The following is a 20,059-nucleotide window of genomic DNA, read 5'->3' as shown; positions in this document are numbered from 1 at the left end:
CCGTTCACAGCACTGTGGTGTTTTATTTTGCTCATCTACTCACAGAAGCACCAGCACGTGTTGAAACAGAAACACGGCAGGCAGTGAGCACGGCCTAGGTACGTTTCATACGCTTTACCTTGTCAGACAGTAATGAAGGTAGAATAACAACAAGCGTATGTGTGCCGACAACGTAAAGGTCACAAAAGAAATGTAGAATTGCCCTGCCCGAACAGGAATGCAGCTGCTAACGTTCACACCGGAAAGGCAGAGCAGAAAGAAGGGTTGTCAATCCAGCAGAAGAGGAGTAGGGTGTGGACGGGGAGAATCATGATGAACAGGAACACGAAAGATGGTGGAAGAAAAACGTCCCAATATTTCTCAGTCACAACAAATGTCATTATGTTAAACTGACCTATGGAAAGGGTATCAAATTGGATGTAATGACTGCTAAAAGAGACCATAAAACAAAATTATACAGAGGTTGAAAATAAAAGAGAGAAAAAAGATATAACAATCTCTAAGTAAAAGGAAGCTGGGATAGCAATATTGATAACACATGCAATTAAATTTAAACTCGTAAGCATTACCAAGTATGCTTGAAAGATAGAGAGCAAAGATCAGCAATCATGGGTGAAAACTGAATTATCTCTCACAGAAATTAATACACATTTGTCCCTAACAATAGGAAAAATGTGCATTACTTTCCAACATGCATGGAATATACTCAAATATCTACAGAACAATGAAAAACAGTTTCAAAGGTTAGAAAAGAAATAACATTGGAAATTGTGATATATGTAAGACTAGGCAGAATTATGCATCTCAGAGCTTGTGAGTGCAGCTAAAGCATAGCTCTGAGTGGCATTGATAGCCCCGATGCATTTAATATTTTATGTGACAAAATTAATGAGTTTACCATTTAAAGAAGCTAAAAATAAGACCAATATAACCCAAAGAAAGTATAAAGGAGGAATTAGAACAATTCAGAGAAGAAAACAATAAAATTAAAACAAATCAATAAAATCAAAACCTTATTCCTTGAAAAATAATAAAATACAGAAATTTATAGAAAAAACTGATAAACTTTACAACAAATAGAGGCTTTAGAATGAGGGAACCATTATGAACAACGTTCTGCCAATGCATTTTAAAACAAAATAGGATTTTTGTTTTTCAAGAAAACAAATTGTTAACATTACTTAGGGAGAAATAAAATACTTGGGTTAATGAATAATAAAGAAATAGGCTTGCAGTTAAAGAAAATTACCCCAGATGCCAGACTCAGGTGGTGCTTAGGGGTTAGCTATTCCTTTGAGGAGAAGAATCCAAGGAAAGTCAAGGGCAGAGATGCCCCCAGAAAGGGCCGTGGCTGGGAGGTGCAGTCAAATGCCCCTTTGCTTCCTCCCTCCCTCCTCCAAAAATACATTCCTGTATAATTAAATTCCTAAATAATTAAGCAATTATTAAACTTCCAGATTTGATCAATAAAACATCCCTAAGGATTAGTTCTTCCATTTGGGGAATGGGCTGGGACCCTGCCGGAAATAAGCAGAGTTGGCGTCCCCTGTTTCCACCCATCCACAGAAAGGATGTGATTTCCAGAGAAGCAGCCCAGGCCCCCCCCCCCCGGAGGCCGGATGCCAGGGTAGCCCAGATCCCAGTAGGCCAGGACAGTCCCAGTTTCAGCACAGGACGTCTGGCATCCTGAGCGACCCTTCCTTGCCTGGCAGTCCTCCTGGGCCCTGGGACAAGGACAGGGAGGGACAAGCCTGGATGCCAGGGTCACAGGGAGTGCCACCTAAAGCCACAACGGAGCTGGTGGTTCAACTAGGGGCAGATGCCCCTTTCCTGGTGCTTGGCTTCTCTGCCAGATGCTCTGGCTCCCCTAGAAAACCAGGCCTCCAAGGTGAGGACAGCGCCATCAACCTCCTCTGTGGCCCTCTTCAAAACTAATATTCACACCCAAAATGTGCTCTCCTTTGACCAGTATTATTACTGTAGGCTATGGTTTTTCACTGCAGCTTAACTCTGTTTTCCTAATTGCAGTCGTAAGTCCTATGGGCGTCACAACCCTAAACTGATTTGAGATGCTTATGGCCAGATGCATACCCTAACACCCACGTTTCAGAGAAGGAACCTCTGCTCTGGAGACTCAGCCATGCCCTCTGGGCCTGGGCTCGTGGGCCTGGTGTCCTGAGAGGCCCTGTCTTTCATGCCTCTCCAGCATGCCTTTGGCCCAGAGTGTTTGGGAGGCTAGGTCTCCCTCCCCCATCCCTCTGGGTAATTTGAGAACTTTGCTCAACCCCTACACTCCCAGCCCTTCACTGAAATGTCAACAGACAGGAAAAAAGTGATAGGGGACCTCACCATGCTTTCCCAACCTGGTGGGCTGACCGTCCTCTGCTTTCTGTTGAGCCTGCAAGGGTCTCTGGCTTCAGGTATGTTGGGGTGCTAGGAAGACGGTGGGTAGAGGTTTCCCTATAAACCCAGCTTCTGGCAGCCGAGCCTCCCAAACCTCCGGCAGCCGAGCCTTTTTCTTCATTCCTGTTCAGCAGGAGCATTTCCTGGCTCCAGTGTGATCTGCTTTCCTTCCAAAAGCAAACAGTAGCCAGGTACTTGCCACGCATTGGCGGAAAGAATGCTATTGATTCTGCAGACTTTGGCAGACTTATTTTTCAAAGACTTTTGGGAATCTGTGGCGCTTTCCTGTTCACCGGTGGGGACCTGTATGTGCAGCTGGACAAGAACAGAATCTGGGGCTCAGGGGTGTGGGGTGGGGGGTGCCTAACCTCTTGCTCTGCTCTCCTGGGTTTTCAATTGACAAGTGCCAGGGATGGCGGAGGGACACCGGGCTGCAGTGCTCTGCACCCCGGCTGTGTCGCGGCCACCCTCCCAGCCCCTCGAGGGCGCTAAGAGGCCTGAGAGGAGAAACGTGGGGACGTGTTTATCGGCTGTCCTCATCTCTGCTTCACGGTGCCGAGTGGCGGCCATGGTGGAGCCGAGGTGCCAACACAGTCCTCTAAAATCTGCTTCCTGCAGTCCTTCCGTTGCCAGGCGGGGTCTGGGCTTGGAGCAGGTCTGCCTCAGCCCACTGGTGGTATGTGGGTTCTCGACTTTGTGTAAGAAAGACTTCACAACAGGAGTCCACGTGATTTTGAGAGTATGTTTATGAAAGCTGGGGACAATGAAACAAAGGAAGGGCTTAAAGGTAGAAGAAGCAGCAGGAGAGAGAAATGAGAAAAAAGGGGGCCTTGGAGACAGGTGCTGGGGGTTCGCCTGAGACGAGCTGCTGCTGCCCACTGCTCCCCTGGTTGCAGGTTTCTTGGGGACCCTTAGAGTTTAGCAGAGATACAAGGCGCAGGCATGCTCTAGCAAGAGCCTGCTGAGGATTCTTTGTCTTGAGGCTTCTTATCTTTCCTTGGCAATTGGCCAAATCCTAGGGGCGGTCTCAGGGGAGGGTCTTAACAGAATATTTATTAGCTTTTCAGACCTGTCCTTCAATATGTTGAGTCATCAAAATAGGGATCGGAGGGATCAAGGGTTTTTTTGGTTCCTTTTATCTTTAAAGAACGTTACTGAAGAGGGACCAGGACAGAGGGCGGTCTGCCCCTGCACGGTCTGGAATGTGTGAATCGTGTGCTCCTGAGGGTCCCTTGGTTAGAGAAGGTGAAACCTGGTGATTCATTAGCTGGCTGTCAGTTGTTCAAGTTGTTTGGCCTTGTTTAATTATTTTGTCTCCGTTTCCCTTATTACACTTGTCAAGGAGTTTCCCTAGCTTCTTCCTATCCTGCCACACTCATGTCCCGCTGTGAGATACTAGCCGGGGATACAAGGGGTCGTTGCCTGCCCTGACGACTACAGGTGTCCAAAGGAGGGCGTGTCTTGCCCCAGAGAAAGTCGGTGCTGCCCATTGTCCTTTCTTATGCCAGGAAAACTGTGACAACTTGCAAGTGACCTTCATCGTCTTCCCTGTTCTAGTCTGTCTTTTCCAAGTTCTCTGCAGTGATTGTGTGTTACTTTGTCAGAGTTGTCCCTGGTTCCCTGAGGGGTCCCAGGGCACACTTGCTCTCCTCCATGGGTGGGTGATTCTGTTCTGGTTAGCCGCTGGCTCTTTCATGGTCTCTTGTCTCCAGTGTCCATCTTCCCCCTCCGCACGTGGGCCCTGCAGCCAACTCCCCTCTCAGGAGCCTCCATTCTTTGATTTATCCTCAAACTCTTCCAAACAGATCAATTCCCCAGGATACAGACAGGGGAAAGTCTCTGATTTTAAATATGATGTGGTCTCTCTCAGCCTGGGTGGCCCGGGAGCTGGCACTTCCCCTCCTCCCTCCTGTCCCCACACTATAACCTTCCCACCTGTCCTGGAGGCCCGCTGCTCACCAGAGGCTTCTGATGGACAGGAGGAGGCCACACAGACACCTTACCCTTTCTGTCTGGAAGCCTCAGGCTCTCCAAAGCTGGTCTCCAGTTCCTCTATCCTCTGGGACTTGTTTCCACACTTGGCTTCTGCCCTCAGTGCTGGCTTCATTCTGCTTTCTCTTCTCACCCCACATGTACCCTGCTTACCACCAGGGCTCCCAACAGTGCTGGTCACACACAATGGGAAGGTGCCAGGGGCTCCAGGGACTTTCCTGGCCTCATCCACGCCCTTGACTTCAACCCCTGCATAACCTCACCAACTTCAACATCCTTACCACCATCACCAAGACCTCATCTGGGGTGCAGATCCCATGTCTGCCTGGTTACCCAAAATATCCCCAAACTCAAGGAGTTCAGACTGGTTCTATCACCCCCACCCTGAGTGGCTTTGGGTGACTTCTAAGCCTCACCCACCTCCCTTTCTCATAAGCAAGAGGGGGGACACCAGCTACCTGCAAGTAACTATGGGGGTCCCTGTGAGATTCCAGGAGGGGGCATGAAGCTGCTCTGCCCTGCTGGCAGCAGACAAATGCTCGGGGAGGACCCAGAGGCTGAACTGAAGAACTGAAGGCTGGAGCTCTTCGGTTCAGGCGGCGTTGCAGGGGTGGAGAGGAGAGGGGCGCTCTGGGAAGGTGGCAGCTGCAGAGTGGGCTGTGAAGGATCGGAGGAACGCGGCTCGGCAGGCCAGCAGGGTGGTTCACTGAGGCAGGATTTGGACAAGGAAAGCAGACACGGTGGGGCAGAGATGAGGGAAGTGGCTGTGAACGTGAGTACTCAGTATACAGGGAAGTCGGACACCAAGATCTGGGGGGCAGAGACACTTCTTGGTGGAAAATGTAGGGGTTCTGGGAAATGGAAGGAACGCTGAAGCTGAAAGTGGAATGGGGGGGGTGCTCGAAAAGTCTGCAGAGTAGAAAGACCAAAACCTGAAGGATACCAAGCTCAATGCCAGCAGCAAAGGGGGCTGGAGGAGGTGGACAGAGAGGTGGGAGGAGGACCAGAAGGAGGCTGGGCTGAGAGGCCAGGGGAGGGAGTGTGGAGAAGTAGACAGTGGTCAGCAGTGTCCTGCCCCCGAGGAAGGGTAATGAGGAGCCCAAGGGAGTCACGGTGACCTGCTTACAACAGGTCTAAGAGTCCACGTAAGAACATTGGTGGTAGAAGGTGAGGAATTTTCCTTCAAGTATGTGATCTTGAAGGGAGAGGGAGAGGTCAGTGGCAAAGCAGAGAAAGGGCTTAGACGAGTTAGTTGGGAGCAGAGAACTGACTACATGGGGGAGGAACTTGAGTTCCAGAAGAGCCAGGAAGAGCAGGCCCAGGGCGGGCAGCAAACGGGACCCTAGGGCTTTAAATGGAGACAAGGGATGCTCCGCCCCTCTCCACTGGCCCTCTCCACTGGCCCCCTCTGTCAGGCTGCCCTAAGCCCCTCTCCTGTAGTCTCAGCCACCTCCACCTCCCCCTGCCTCCCCCCCACCCAAGCCAAACCTCTCCCTGCTGCCTGACTCTCTGAAATACACGTCCCATAGGACCATCCTCCACCATGGGACCCTCCAACTCACTCGTTCTGCAGCTCTGGACGAAATGCTCCAGGTGCCAGGAACACAGCACATTCATATAGAACTACGCATGTGGATTGTGCACATTTGGGAACACAGTAGCTGTTAATCCCCAAAGTTAATTGTTTATGTACGTTCTTTCAATAAATCACATTTACTCGTATATACTTTTTTATTTAACAAAAAGATTATACAGTAGACATTGTTTTAGTATCTTCTTTTTTCACTTACCACCACATCTTCTTAAGCGTTCCATTTCCTGGCGGCGCCGGGTGCCATCGCCTGGCTGCTTCAGATGATTGTTAGCAATAAATAGCCCTCCTTGTGGCCAGGTGCCTGTGCCTCCCACTGAGTGTTTCCTTAGGATCAGTTCCTGGAAGTGAAGTGACCAGGTCAGAAGGTGTGAGTGTGTTAACTTATCATTTCGTGGACATACTGCCTTATCCTTGTGCATAAAGTCTGTCCCCGGGTGGCCATGAGAAAGCACTCCTGTTTCAAATTCGGCCGGCCTGCCGGCAGGGCCCCATTAACCCTCAGACCAGTGTGGAGGGTTTCTGTGCCACCTTGGTGTGTCAGGTTGTGGACGTTTCATGGGACTCCCGTTGCTCAGTCTTCATTACGCAGGAGGAAGCCCAAAGCATCTTGCACAGGCAAAGGCGGGCCAACCAGTTCCTGGAAGAGGTGAAGCCGGGCTCCCTGGAGAGAGAGTGCAAGGAAGAGCAGTGCTCCTTTGAGGAGGCCAGGGAGATCTTCAGGAACGAGGAGAGACTGGTGAGCCCACCCTGAGGGGGCGCCCTAGCACAGTGTGCTGAGTCTGCAGAAGGGAGCTCCGTGACAGGGGGGGTTGCCCTGAGTCTTGGAGGTCAAGTCTCTTCACTTCTGTGGTTGTGAGCGCCGCGTGCACAGGTGAACACACACAGGTGAACACACAGGTGGCTCCGGCATGCACAGCCTCTCCGCGTCTGGGTCACTATTCCTCCTAAGATTGCCTACCTTCCTTAGTCCGAGGTCCTGCGATGCTCCCTACCTCCCCCCTGTTCCCAGGGACATCCTCCTCTCGGCCACTCCAGGCATCCTAAACTTGCATCAGAAAATACAGTGTGAAAAGCATACTTGATGTGTCCCTTGCCTTCCCAGCCCGCTAAAGCTGCCCCTGCTTCACAGAGGTGCTGCTGACAGAGCAGCTGCCTGAGACACTGGCCTGAGTGAGCCTTTCGCTGCTGGGCGGCCATGGGCACCTCCCTAGGGAAATGTGTGAGGACACACTCGGGCGCCACTGCTTCCTCCACCTGCCCTGGGCAATGTGGCTAGAAGGGCTTTCATTTCGGTTTCCGTTTTCTAAAAGAGACATATTTAAAACACATCACATCCTTCTCAACACTTCAGTGGGAGTGTGGGTCAGGTTGTGATGAGCCAGCCACACCTCACACTCACAGGACACCTCACACCCAACAGGAAGCAGGGCTGTTTGAGACGGCGGCTAATGTGACCCTTTCTGTGCAAGCTAAAAATGGGCATATTTGGTGGCTGTGTACCAGTTTTCCAAAGCAGCTTCAATAGTTTTTATCTTGTTTTATTCTCATAGAGACACTGTGAGTTTAAGTTCAGTTGGCCAAAAGATTCCTGGGGATATCAATGTTACTGACGGAGCCCCTTGGCTTCCCTGAATGCCTTTCCATCCACTGCTGACCTGCTCCTCGTGTCAGCCCACGTGTGCGGGTGATGGCCCAGCACCGGAAGAGGGGATGGAGGCTCAGCATGCATGTGTGCCTGGTTCCAGGTCCACAACTCGGAGGCGGCGGAGCTGGGGCTAACTGGGGCTGAAACTTGGGTACTTTGGGAGATGGAAATTTGTGACCTCTGGTGGCCTTAATGATCTGCAGTGGGGCACAAGGGATGAGGAAAAACCTTTGACCCCCAGAGGAACCCAGAGGAAAGCCTGGCTTCCAGAGCCCACTGCGAGGGCCCCAGGTCAGTTGCCCCCAGCCCACCCCATTCATCAGGTCACTCTATGGACACCATAAATGTGTGCTTCTGGTGGACATGTCTCTCACGTGGCTTCCTCTTTGTACCCTCAGGAGCAGTTCTGGATGTCTTACACAGGTGAGTAGGTGAATGGCCCATTTATATCCCACCTTCAAGCCCTTCTCCTCGGCATACTAATACTGACTCACTCCGCAGATGGGGACCAATGTGCCTCGAATCCATGCCAGAATGGAGGCTCCTGCGAGGACCAGTTCCAGTCCTACATCTGCTTCTGCCCAGAGGAGTTCGAGGGCCGGCACTGTGAGACAAGTGAGAAATCCCACAGCTTGCAGACAGGGTCCCTGGGGGAGGCTGGTGGGCATGGCCCGGTCAAGCATGGAGCTCACCCTCAGCCCTGGTAGGAAGTCTGTCTAGGTGACTTTGAAGGCCTCTGCCAACCTGAGAGCCTTGGATCTGGGGTTCTAAGGTGCCAATTCTCAAATCTGATCACCTCCTGTTCCCCTCTGGGAACTACAGACTTTGGGCTCCTAGCACTGGGAAATTCAGATTCACCTGGAAAAAGCACAGGTGAGAACTACTACATCATCACCCAGCTTCCATATATCCTGCCAGCCAGGACAGTTGGGTAAACTTGACCTTCCCTACTTGCTATTACAAAGGTATGAGATTTTTTTTTCACCTTTTGTATATTAAAGTACTGCAAAGTTCAGGGGTCCCCCACACCATTCTCAAGTTCAATAATGTGCTGGAAAGACTCACAGAACTCACTGAAAACTGATATATTCACAGTTACAGCTTATTACAGCAAAAAGATGCAGATTAAAATCAGCAAAGGGACCAGGAGTAAACTTCCAGTTGTCCTCTCCCAGGGCAGCCATATGCACAGCCTTGCATTCTCCAAGGCTGACGTGTGACAAGACGTATGGAGCATCACCACCCCAGGAAGCGCACCTGAGCCTCGGTGCCCAGAGATTTTACTGGGGCTCAGTCGCATAGACATAGCTGACCACCCACACGGCTAACCTCGGTCCGCAGCCCCTCCAGGGGCTGAGCTGACAGCGTGTGGCCCAAGGCCCCATCCAGTGTGACCCAGGAGAACCAGGAAATAACCCACTTTTCAGGCAGATTAAATTAAGTGTCCAACTTAATCAGGGTGTAGAAGTCACCTTCCAGGAGCTGAGGGCAAAGGCCAGGTCCCTCTTCGGGCAAGGTTAATCCCTCCCCACACAGGTGTATGTTCTGAATCGGAATGAGCTCTTGTGGCCACAGCCGACTTCTGCTCTAAGCAGAACAGAGGCCAGCTAGAGTGGAGGAAAGACTTGGGAAAGCAGCTTCCTGCCAGTTACTTGGGGCTGGGAAGCCTCAGTGTCTTGGCCCGGTAGTTGGTGCTCAGCCGCCCTTCCACAGCAAGCCAACCCTGTTTCCCACACCAAGTGCTGTCCTTCAGAGTCAGGCTGAACATCCCCCTCTGTCTGTTTGAACCAGTGGTCACTGGGCATCAGGGCCTGGCTGTAGGGCAGTCTCACCACTCTGACCATTTACTGGCAGGCCTCTGATTGAGTTGGGCTCCTCTACTGTCACCAGGTGACTTTTACTTTCCCTGTGCCCTCCTCAGCACCCCGCCAGCTTCCAGGAGGGGTGACAGCATGGAGACCCCGCACACTGGCCCCGTGTCCCCACTGGTTAGGCTGCTCAGATGTGGGCGAGCACCCAAACCCATGGCCCACCTTTCTGGATCAATCTACAGAGTGGGGTAGGGACAGGCTCAGTCTCGGGAGCTGAGCACCACCTTCATGCAGAATGTTGCCCCCAGCCCAAGGAGGGGTGGCCACCAGGGCTGGCTTTCCCTGACCAGCAGAGGCCCCTCTCAGGCTGTCTCCTCCTGCACGCAGACAAGGATGACCAGCTGATCTGCGAGAATGAGAACGGGGGCTGCGAGCAGTACTGCAGCAACCACGTGGGGACCAAGCGCTCCTGCTGGTGTCACGAGGGGTACACACTCCAGACCGACGGGGTGTCCTGCGCACCCACAGGTAACAGGCCTTCTGAGATCTGCTCCAAGGGCTGTGTGCCGTTTCACTGCCGGATGAGCAGTCCACCCGGCCACAAGTTCTCCTCTGGCTAAAAATGAGAAGGGGCCATATGTCATTAACTGAGCATCTACTACATGCTGACCACTACATGCTCAGAGGCCGGGAGGAGACTAAGGGTGGAGGGTGGGCCAGGGCAATAGGGGTCAGGACAGAGCCCTGGGAGCAGCTCCTTGGATGAGGTCCAGACCCCCTGCCTATCTCAGGTGGGCCCAGAGGAGCAAAACAAAGCTCTCCCCACCCCACTTCCAGTCCCCTCCGCTGGGAATCTACACTGCCACCCCCACGGGAGATACTGACCAAGCACAGTTCCAGTTCCCAGATCTTTTCTAAAGGCAAGCACTTTTAGGAAAATGAAAATTCCTCTAAGCCAACCTCAAATGGATGGGGCTGCAATTCCAAAGGCTGAAACATCCCAAGCCCTGTGTCTCTTCAGAGGCAAAGGTACACAGACAGCATGGCCAACACAGCTTGAAATTCAGCTGCCACCTCTAAACACTTTCTTCGCTGGGCCAAGGGCTGTATTGGAGCAGACCAAAACTAGCAGTGGGGTCAAAACAGCACAGCTGTCTGAGAGGCCTCATAGGCTTTAGACAGAATATCATTCATCTTTTAGCAAATTCAAGCAGCACTTCATCTTTCCCCAGAAAAATTAGCAGAAACCAGTTTCAAGAGGCAGGGCCTCTGTTCCTGCAAAACCAACCTCTGCCTCTTCTGCTCACCCAGCAGCTCCCACGGGCCTCCCCAAACCCAGAGGCTCCCACAGCCCCGGGTGGGAGCACGAGGCAGAGCCACTGCCTGCAGGGCTCAGAGCCCTCTCGCACCAGCACATTCATCCCTCATAACCCCCAACAGCTTGAAACTTTTGTTTTATACAGTTGAATATCCATGTGGAAAAATACCTGTTCTGGAAAAAAGAAAAGACAGGCAACACCAAGGCCGGATTGTGGGTGGCAAGGTGTGCCCCAAAGGAGAGTGTCCTTGGCAGGTAAGGCTTCAGGGCCCTGGGGTCACCCCTGCTCATGGCAGTGGATTTCCTCTTAATGCTGCAGGCCGTTCATCTCAGACATCAGTGCTCCTGGCAGCAGCCCTGCCGGCCTACGCCTCTCCGCACACTGCTTCTCCGCAGGCTGCTAGTCTCACTCCCCTCTAACAGATGAGGAGCCTGAGGCCATATGACCTGGACCCCGCTCTCTCACCTTCACAGCTCCGCCTACTGTCTGCCTCTGGAAGCTGAGATTTTTTTTTTCTTTTTGTATGCCAGATATTGTGTTTTATTTTTTTATTTTTTTAATATTTTAATTTTTTAACTTTTTAAAATTACATCCCCCAACCCCCACCTCTTTGGCAACCATCAGCTTGTTCTCTATATCTATGGGTTTGTTTCTCCTTTGTTTTGTTTGTTCATTTGTTTTGTTTTCTTTTTTTATTATTATTTTTAACATATTTTATTGATTATGCTATCACAGTTGTCCCATTTTCCCCCCTTTATTTCCCTCTCCCCTGCACACCCCCTCCCACCCGCATTCCCCTGCTGTAGTTCATGTCCATGGGTCGTACATATAAGTTCTTTGGCTTCTACATTTCCTATACTATTCTTATCCTTCCCCTATCTATCTTCTACCTACCATTTATGCTGCTTATTTTCTGTACCTTTTCCCCCTCCCTCCCCCTCCCACTCCCCTGCTGATAACCCGCCATGTGATCTCCATTTCTGTTATTCTGTTCCTGTTCTACTTGTTTGCTTAGTTTGGTTTTGGCTTTTTTAGATTCCATTTTGATACTTATGAGTTTGTTGTTATTTTACTGTTCATAGTTTTGACCTTCTTCTTTTCCTCAAATAAGTCCCTTTAACATTTCATATAATAAGGGCTGGGTGATGATGAACTCCTTTAACATGACCTTATCTGGGAAGAACTTTATCTGCCCTTCCATTCTAAATGACAGCTTTGCTGGATAGAGTAATCTTGGATGTAGACCCTTGCCTTTCATGACTTCAAACACTTCTTTCCAGCCCCTTCTTGCCTGCAAGGTTTCTTTTAAGAAATCAGCTGACAGTCTTATAGGAACTCCCTTGTAGGTAACTGTCTCCTTTTCTCTTGCTGCTTTTAAGATTCTCTCCTTCTCTTTAATCTTGGGTAATGTAATTATGATATGTCTTGCTGTGGGCTTCCTTGGGTCCAACTTCTTTGGGACTCTCTGAGCTTCCAGGAAGTCTGTTTCCTTGGCCAGCTGGGGGAAGTTCTCCTTCATTATTTTTTCAAATAAGTTTTCAACTTCTTGCTCTTGTTCTTCTCCTTCTGGCACCCCTATGATTTGTATGTTGGAATGTTTAAAGTTGTCCTGGAGGTTCCTCATCCTCTCCTCATTTTTTTCGAATTCTTATTTCTTTATTCAGTTCTGGTTGAATGTTTCTTTCTTCCTTCTGGTCCAAACCATTGATTTGAGTCCCGGTTTCCTTCCTGTCACTGTTGGTTCCCTGTACATTTTCCTTTATTTCCCTTTTCATAGCCTTCATTTTTTTCTCTATTTTGCACCCATACTCAACCAGTTCTGCGAGCTTCCTGATTGCCAGTGTTTTGAACTGTGTGCATCTGATAGGCTGTCTATCTCTTTGTCACTTAGTTGTATTTTTTTCAGGACCTTTGATCTGTTCTTTCATTTGGGCCTTTTTTTTTTTTTTTTTTGTCTTGGTGCTCCTGTTATGCAGTAAGGCGCGGAGCCTTAGGTGTTCACTGGGGCGGGGCAACCCAAGTTGCTGTATGGTGATGCTCTCAGTGGGGGAGAGGTCCAAGAGGGAACAGTGCCCCTTGTTAAGCTCTCTGCCAGCTTTCAGTCACTTCCCTGGCTACCCACAATCAAATTGGGCCCTTCTGGTGCTGATTCCTGGGTGGATGGGTCTGTGTACATTCTAGGGCCCTGTGGGTCTCTCCAACGAACTCTCCTGTGAGGCTGGGAGTTTCTCCCACCACCTCAACCCCCACAGGTTTTTTCGGTCAGAGGTTTTAAGGCTTTATTTCCCCACACTGGAACCCTGGGTTGCATGGTCTGTCTCACTCCCCAGTTGTTCCTCCCCATTTATCCGCACACAAATGTGGGCCCACCCGCTCCACCAGCAGCCACCTTGCCATGAGTCCTCTCTACTCTGGCTGCCCGTCTCCACCCCTCCTACCAGTCTGCATGAATGTTTTTTCTTTATCTCCTTGGTTGTCAGACTTCTATACAGTTTGATTTTCTGTCAGTTCTGGTTGTTTTTTGTTTTTAAATTTGTTGTTGTCCTTCTTTTGGTTGTGCAAGGAGGCACAGTGTGTCTACCTACGCCTTCATCTTGGCCAGAAATCTTGTTTTGTTTTCTTAGATTGCACATGTAAATGAGATCATACAGGATGATTTTTGATCTGTAGCAGAGTCCTTCCACAGGCTGGGAGGCTGTGTGCCGGGCATGTGGTCAGGTGTGTGGGCTATGGCCCCTCCAGGGCATGTCTCTGCAAGGCTGCCTCTGAGCCTGGTCCCAGTTAGGAATGCAGAGTCTCAGGCCCCCGGGCCCACTGGGTCAGCATCTGCATTTCACAAGAGCCTGAGAATATGTGCAGACTGCAGTGTAAGAAGAGCTGCCACTGTGAGACTGGCAAACTCACGTCTGCACCCAGATCAGTGACTCCTCTTTAACCTCACATTCTGGGACACCCCAAGTTAAACAGTCAAGAATTTTTAGAAATAAACATAAACATGTGACAACCTTGTAAAGGAAAGTGGAGAATCACCAGTCATTCTCTGCCTGACCTCAGGCTCAGGGATACTCCAAGCTTCTCCTTTCACAGCAATCCAGCCCCTCCAGACCAGCCTCGGAAAAAGTCGCATTTATTGCTGAGCTAGCGGCCCTGCATCCACCTGGTCTCCCCCACTCCACCCCACCTCCCACAGCAGTTGGGGCCTGAGTGGGGTCTGCGGTCCAGGGCCCACTGCTTGGCTTTGCAGAACCCTGGTTTTTGGTGTTCGGAGGAATAACCTGAATTACATACATCCAAATAGGACTGATGTGTTCTCCAGAGTCCCCCATCAATGGGTGGCAAAGCCTCTCCAAGCCAGAAGTGGTGCTAATGGATGTGGGTTTCTGTGTCTTTACAGTGGGGAGCACTTGAGGGGCAGGGCTTGCTGGGGTGACTGCTGCAGGCTCTGCTTCCCCACCCTGTACCCCACCCACCAAAACTGAAATTCTCAGTATCATTTAACCCCCACAATCCCAGCCAAGAGGTAGGTGCACCCCATACAGGTGAGGAAGGCTCCGCAGCACCCTTCTTCCTGCAGCCCACAACTCGGGACATTAGGCTTGAGAGTGGCGAACCCCATTTCCATCCTCTTCCCTCCCTGGTTGATCCAGTTTCACACAACACATGGATACTGGAAAACCAGACCTGGACTGCTCACTGGTGGCTCTGCCTCACCCCACGCCGGGCCCCCACAGTTCCTCACTGTCCACAGGCCAGCCTGGCCAGAGACTGCAGCTCCTTTCCCGCCCATCATGGAAGACTCACCCTAAGGAAAATGTCTCCATGCAGGATTCATGCTAGGACCCCGCTCAGCATCCTCTGTGCTTTTAGGAAGAAAAGAAAAAGGAAAGGAAACATTTATTGAGTGTCTACGTATACCTAGAACGTGCTTGGTGCTTCACTCTGTTATCTCATTTACCCCTCATATGCTCTAGGAGCACAAAGCTTGGCCTGATCTCTGCAAATCAGGCATGTTGGGTCAAGCTCAGATGACAGTCCTGGGAGGTACACAGAGGAACGCGGCACCAACCTTCCCATTGCCAGGCCGGTGTCTGTGAGCCTCCCTTCCCTTTGCTAGATGGGAAGACAGCCTGCTGGAGAGGAGCTGGAGCAGCTTTGTTTGGGAAGGGTACTAGGGAGCCCCCAGGATTTCAGACACCCTCCTATAAATGCAGCCCATCCTTGAGGGTGCAGGGGAAAGGAGATTCTCCAGAAAGGGGACCTCAAGACAATAATGTGACCTTTGGATGTCTGTTGTACCTTGTTAGACTGGGCTGAAGCTGAATGGGGTGGTGCTGTGCGGGGGCACCCTGATCAACACCACCTGGGTGGTCTCCGCAGCCCATTGTTTCGACAGAATCAAGAACTGGAAGAACCTGACAGTGGTAGTGGGTAAGTTTTGTTCTTACCACCTTCTGACGAGAGACAGGTTGTTGAGTGATAACAACTTGGGGCTAATACTCAGGATATTAAACCTCCAACTTCCACAACCAGGTGAACTCCTCCAAAAAGGGAAGTGGGCAGCGTTGGGCAAACCCCGGGGCCCACAGGGGGCCACTGTGGCCACATCCCCTCAGCCCCTACCCCACCCCCAAATAAAGACATGGCGGGTGATTCCATACCCACCTGTCTCACTTGGGCCAAGAGCCCTAAGGGCAATGCAGCCACCCAGGGCTCCATGGGCCACCATGGCTGGGCTTCCACCTGGTAGATTTATGGGATGATGAGGAGCCCTGGGGAGGGCCAGGCCCTGCCTGGAAAACATAGCAGGAATCGGACAGTCCTCCTCACCTACCCACAGCTGCCTGGCTCAGTACCCCTCCTCAATGCCTTAGCACCCCAGGGTCAAGATTCACCCCCAATTCATGCTCTGTCTGGAGCCCAATGGTGGCCACCCAGGTCAGGTTGGAGTTGGACGCAGGCCCCTCCTGCCCCAAAGGAAGCTCCAACCCTCTTGAGGTTTAGGAAGAGCCATTCCCTAAGGCTGCAGGGCAAGGGGCGTAAGTGGTGCTGCTCTCCCCATAGGTGAACATGACCTGAGTGAGGAGGACGGCGATGAGCAAGAGCGGCACATCACTCAGGTCATTGTCCCTAGCAAGTACATCAAAGGCAAGAAGGACCACGACATTGCCCTGCTCCGCCTGAGCAGGCCTGTGACCTTTACAGACTACGTAGTGCCCCTGTGTCTGCCTGAGAAAGCCTTCTCTGAGAGGACCTTGGCCTTCATTCGATTTTCGACCGTCAGTGGCTGGGGAAAGCTTCTTGACAGGGGCGCCACAGCCCTTGAGCTCATGGCCATCGATGTGCCCAGGCTGATGACCCAGGACTGCCTGGAGCAGTTGAAACAGGAGCCAGACTCCCCAAAGATCACAGAGAACATGTTCTGTGCTGGCTACCTAGATGGGAGCAAGGACTCCTGCCAGGGGGACAGTGGAGGCCCACATGCCACCAAGTTCCAGAGTACGTGGTACCTGACAGGCATTGTCAGCTGGGGTGTGGGCTGTGCAGCCGAAGGCCAATTTGGGGTGTACACCAGAGTCTCCCAGTACATTGAGTGGCTCCAAAGGCTCATGAGCTCAGAAATACACTCAAAAGGCCTCCTCCGAATCCCGCTCCACTAGTCCCTCATAGTCGGCTCGGTGGAGCCTGCTCCTGTGAAATAAAGCTGCTGTTGCTTGAGTTGTCCTTGCTTCAAATCCTGTAAATTCTTCTGCCCTTATTGGGGTGGGGATAAGGGTAGGGAGGGAGAGAAACAAAGAGACTGAGAGAGAGAAAGAGAAGGAAATATAGAGTAAGAGGAGAGAAAGACCAAGAGAAGGAAAGTAGAAAGAATGAGGGATGGGGAGAGACTGAGAGATGAAGAGAAAGATGGAGACGAGCCTAAAGAAAGACCTCAAGGAGGGGGGAGAGGAAGAGAGGGGGGTATAGAGATGGAGAGGCTCAAAGTGAGGGGAGGGGTTCTAAGGAGAGGGAGAAAGAGACTCCCTGGGGGTTCTAAGGAGAGGGAGAAGAGATTCACAGAGATAGACTGAGGGAACAGAAAGACGAGCGACACAGGACAGTTGGTGAGGGGCACAGGAAGCCCTGCAGTGGCAGATGTAGGGAAGTGACCGCGCCTCGTGTGCACACCTCCGCTCCGTTTCCCTGCGGAAGTGGCCAGAGAGGGGGGTGTGTGTTCACCAGGTGGCGCGTGCTACATTCTGAGGGCTGTCTTTCTTTTAACTTTCACTTTTTCCTTTCTATGTAAGTATTTTATCTTTGTTTCAAATAAATAAGAAGCATCATCCACTCGCTTTGCTGGATATCCTTCCAGATTTGTTCTGCCCATGTATCTTGTACCCTAAAACCACATAAAAACCTCTGCATACCGTTTGCCACCAGTTCTCCCCTCAAACAACAAACAGCTGAGTCTCCTCTGTGCATGTTTCCTGGCAGCCTGCCACTCACGGGTTGTCTGTATTCATGTCATTGAGACCCTGGTGTTCATCCCCAATCAAGCTGTTGGTAACATCATGAAAGGAACTTTTTACATGGAGGCTGGTTTTTAAAACTGAGAGCTCCCTGTTGGATTTTGGAGGCTGCAGTTCCCAAAACGCTGTAGACCTAGGTGTTCTCTTCCTGCCGAGGCCCTCGTCAAAGACGGTCCCTGGGTACACCTGCCTGAGAGCCACCAGGGACATTCCACAAAACGACGCTCCACAAAATGCATGTCCACACGTTCTGCCCAGACCCGTGGGATCCGAGGGTGGGGGGGCCTGGTGGGTTACATTGTTATCAAGTCCCTCAGGTGACTATGGGCATGCTAAACCTAGGGTCACATAGGTCTCAGGTGGGGAAGAATGAAACAATCAAAAGTTCAAGTGGGCCTTTTGAGTGTGTTTCTGAACTTGGCAAAGGTGGGTGCAGCAAACCCAGTGGGCACAACCCTCCCTCAGAACAGGACTGGAGGATGGGCACCAGCCTGTCGCGTGCCCGGAATGCCGATAGTACTCAACACAAGTGGCTTCGGGTGCCAGGACTCACTCTGCTGAACAGCCAAGCCACCTTTAGTTTTGAGCAGACTGGGGTCCACAAGCTACAGGTAAGGCTGAGTCCAACCCACCTGATTTTGTAAATAAAGTTTTATTGAGACACATCCATTCTTTAACAAATTATCCATGGCTGCTTAAAACCACAGCATTGAGTATTTGGGACAGAGACCCTCTGGCCAAAGAGAGACCACCTAACCCACAGACCCAACGATGGATCTGGGCCTTCACAGAAAAGTTTCGCTGCCCTGGTCAGGCTGTATTTTTTAGGGACCTCACCAAGTGGTTGGTCATGCACTGAAGCAACCAACACCTCCTGGACTTGGCCTGACTCTGCCTGCAACTCCTGGCCAAGCCGCTTACCCTCTCTGTGCCTGTTTCCTCCTCTATAAGATGGGAGCCCACCTCAGCGCTGGTCACGGGAATGAAACCAGTGCATGTGGAATGAGGCATCTGGGGGAGCTCAATCATGTTGTCATGGATGGTGAAGCAGGTTGGCAAGCATCCAGATGTCCTCCAGATCAACTGTCCAGGCTGCAGACATTTACTGGAAATTCTGCCACCAAAATGCAGGAGCTCTCCAGAGGCCCTAAGCCCAGCAAGGCTCTAGTTTCTTCCTGGAAATGAAAGCTATCTGAACCTTGTTCCTGGAAAGAAAAGGGTGGGGATGGGGTTGAAGTGGCCAGGCCAGGAGCCCCCAGGTCCATGTGGGGTTAAACATGGTCCTGGTGGGTCACTGGCTCTGCCTCAGTTTCCCCAGCCATCAGTGGGTGGCAAGGCCTCTGTCTCACAGAGCTGTTCTCTGCACGGGTGCCCCACAGCACCGGGACAGCCCCCGAAAGCTAACGTTTGGCATACAGATGTGCTGACCGTGGGGGTCAGCTCCATCTTTCGGTGAGGGGCGATTAGGTTCATTCCCCACTCCCAACCAGGTGCTGGGGACAGGGAGGGTCACACAGCATCCGTCCTCCCCACACAGGCTGAATTTGTCCAGAAGGAACATCACAGCACAAATTGACCAGGTGAGACAGGCCCAAGGCACCACTTACAGGTTGTCCCTGAGGACCAGGCTCTTCATGTCACAATGACAACCCCACAAACGACTGGCCTGGCCTCAGCACACAGAGCAGGCAAGTTTCCAGAATGAACTGACTCACTCCATCTCTTGGTGTTTATTAAGCACCTACTGTGTGCCAGACAGCCCTCTAGATGCTGGACACAGAGCAATAAACAAGCCAGATGATGAGATTGATATCCAAGTGACCATGGGCTTTGGTTAATCGATCACCAAGTGCAGAAGTGTTGTGAGCAGTGGACACTGGAATAGAGCGCAGTCTTTTTCTGCCTCTGTTTCTGTCTCTCTCGGTGCAGCACTCACCTTGCTGGCCACTTCCCAGGCCTTTTCCTCCGGAGCCTGGAGTCTGGCTGCAAAGACCCTGGTCAGCCATGGCGCTCAGGCGGTGTCCCTACTCTTGATGCCCGGGAGGTTGCTGCTCTGTGAGTGAAAACTACTACTTGGTGTGCACGTAGCACATGCATCTCCTTCTCTAGCCTGGCTGACAAGGTGGCAGGCTGCTTTCACTGGCCTGAGGTGATTTGCCCTTCCCTGACACCTGTCATCTCTTGCAAACAGACACAACCCTGAGTTTGGGGATCTCCCCAGGATGAGAGCCAAGAAACAAGACTCCCATATTCCTTGGAGACCATGCCGTCATATCTCCTGACCCTGCGTGAGGGGAGTGAAGAGTGGGAGCTTGGGGAGGGGCTAGACGATGAGGCTGCCTCCAGTCCTGGTCCTCAGACCAGGTCCACCATGCCAGCTTCCAAGTGCTCTTCCAGATGACCTGTACTGAGAGGCACATCCATGAGAAATGCACCACGCTGTGCCGCCTCTGACTCTGGGCTCACTCTCCCTCCCTCCACCCCTGGCCCCCAGTAGAGTGTGTGAGGCAAAGTTGTTGTCGAGGAAGCCATGTGCCTCCATGGCTTAGCTGTGGGGCTGAAAGGTGTGCTGAGTATCTCCTGCTGGCACAGCCCCTCTTGACCTTGAACCAACTTGTCCTGTGGTCAACAGGCCACTCGGGGCTCCAGCAGAGCAGTCTCTTCCAGGCACACCAGGCAGGGGTACCCTCCCAGAAGTATGTGTAGGGGCCTGGGCATGAGATGTTGTGTGGCATGGAAGGGTCATGACAAGGTCTGCCTCCCAGAGCCCTTGAATTTGGGGGATGGAG

The 20,059-nt window shown here is 51.6% G+C and overlaps 1 protein-coding gene across 1 annotated transcript; it reads left to right on the top strand.

Moving 5' to 3' along the window:
• The first annotated feature begins 1,821 nt into the window (after nt 1-1,821).
• F7 (coagulation factor VII) lies at nt 1,822-16,479 on the top strand. Its single transcript, XM_024578954.3, has 8 exons — nt 1,822-2,420; nt 6,565-6,725; nt 8,033-8,057; nt 8,136-8,249; nt 9,833-9,973; nt 10,909-11,018; nt 15,069-15,192; nt 15,826-16,479. Exons 1-8 carry the CDS (start codon nt 2,312-2,314, stop codon nt 16,419-16,421), a joined length of 1,380 nt encoding a protein of 459 aa, XP_024434722.2. The 5' UTR covers nt 1,822-2,311; the 3' UTR covers nt 16,422-16,479.
• The last annotated feature ends 3,580 nt before the right edge of the window (nt 16,480-20,059 follow it).

Source organism: Desmodus rotundus, chromosome 13 (genome assembly GCF_022682495.2).
Source record: "Desmodus rotundus isolate HL8 chromosome 13, HLdesRot8A.1, whole genome shotgun sequence".
NCBI lineage: Eukaryota > Metazoa > Chordata > Mammalia > Chiroptera > Phyllostomidae > Desmodus > Desmodus rotundus.
This window is presented reverse-complemented; position numbering and strand designations above follow the sequence as displayed.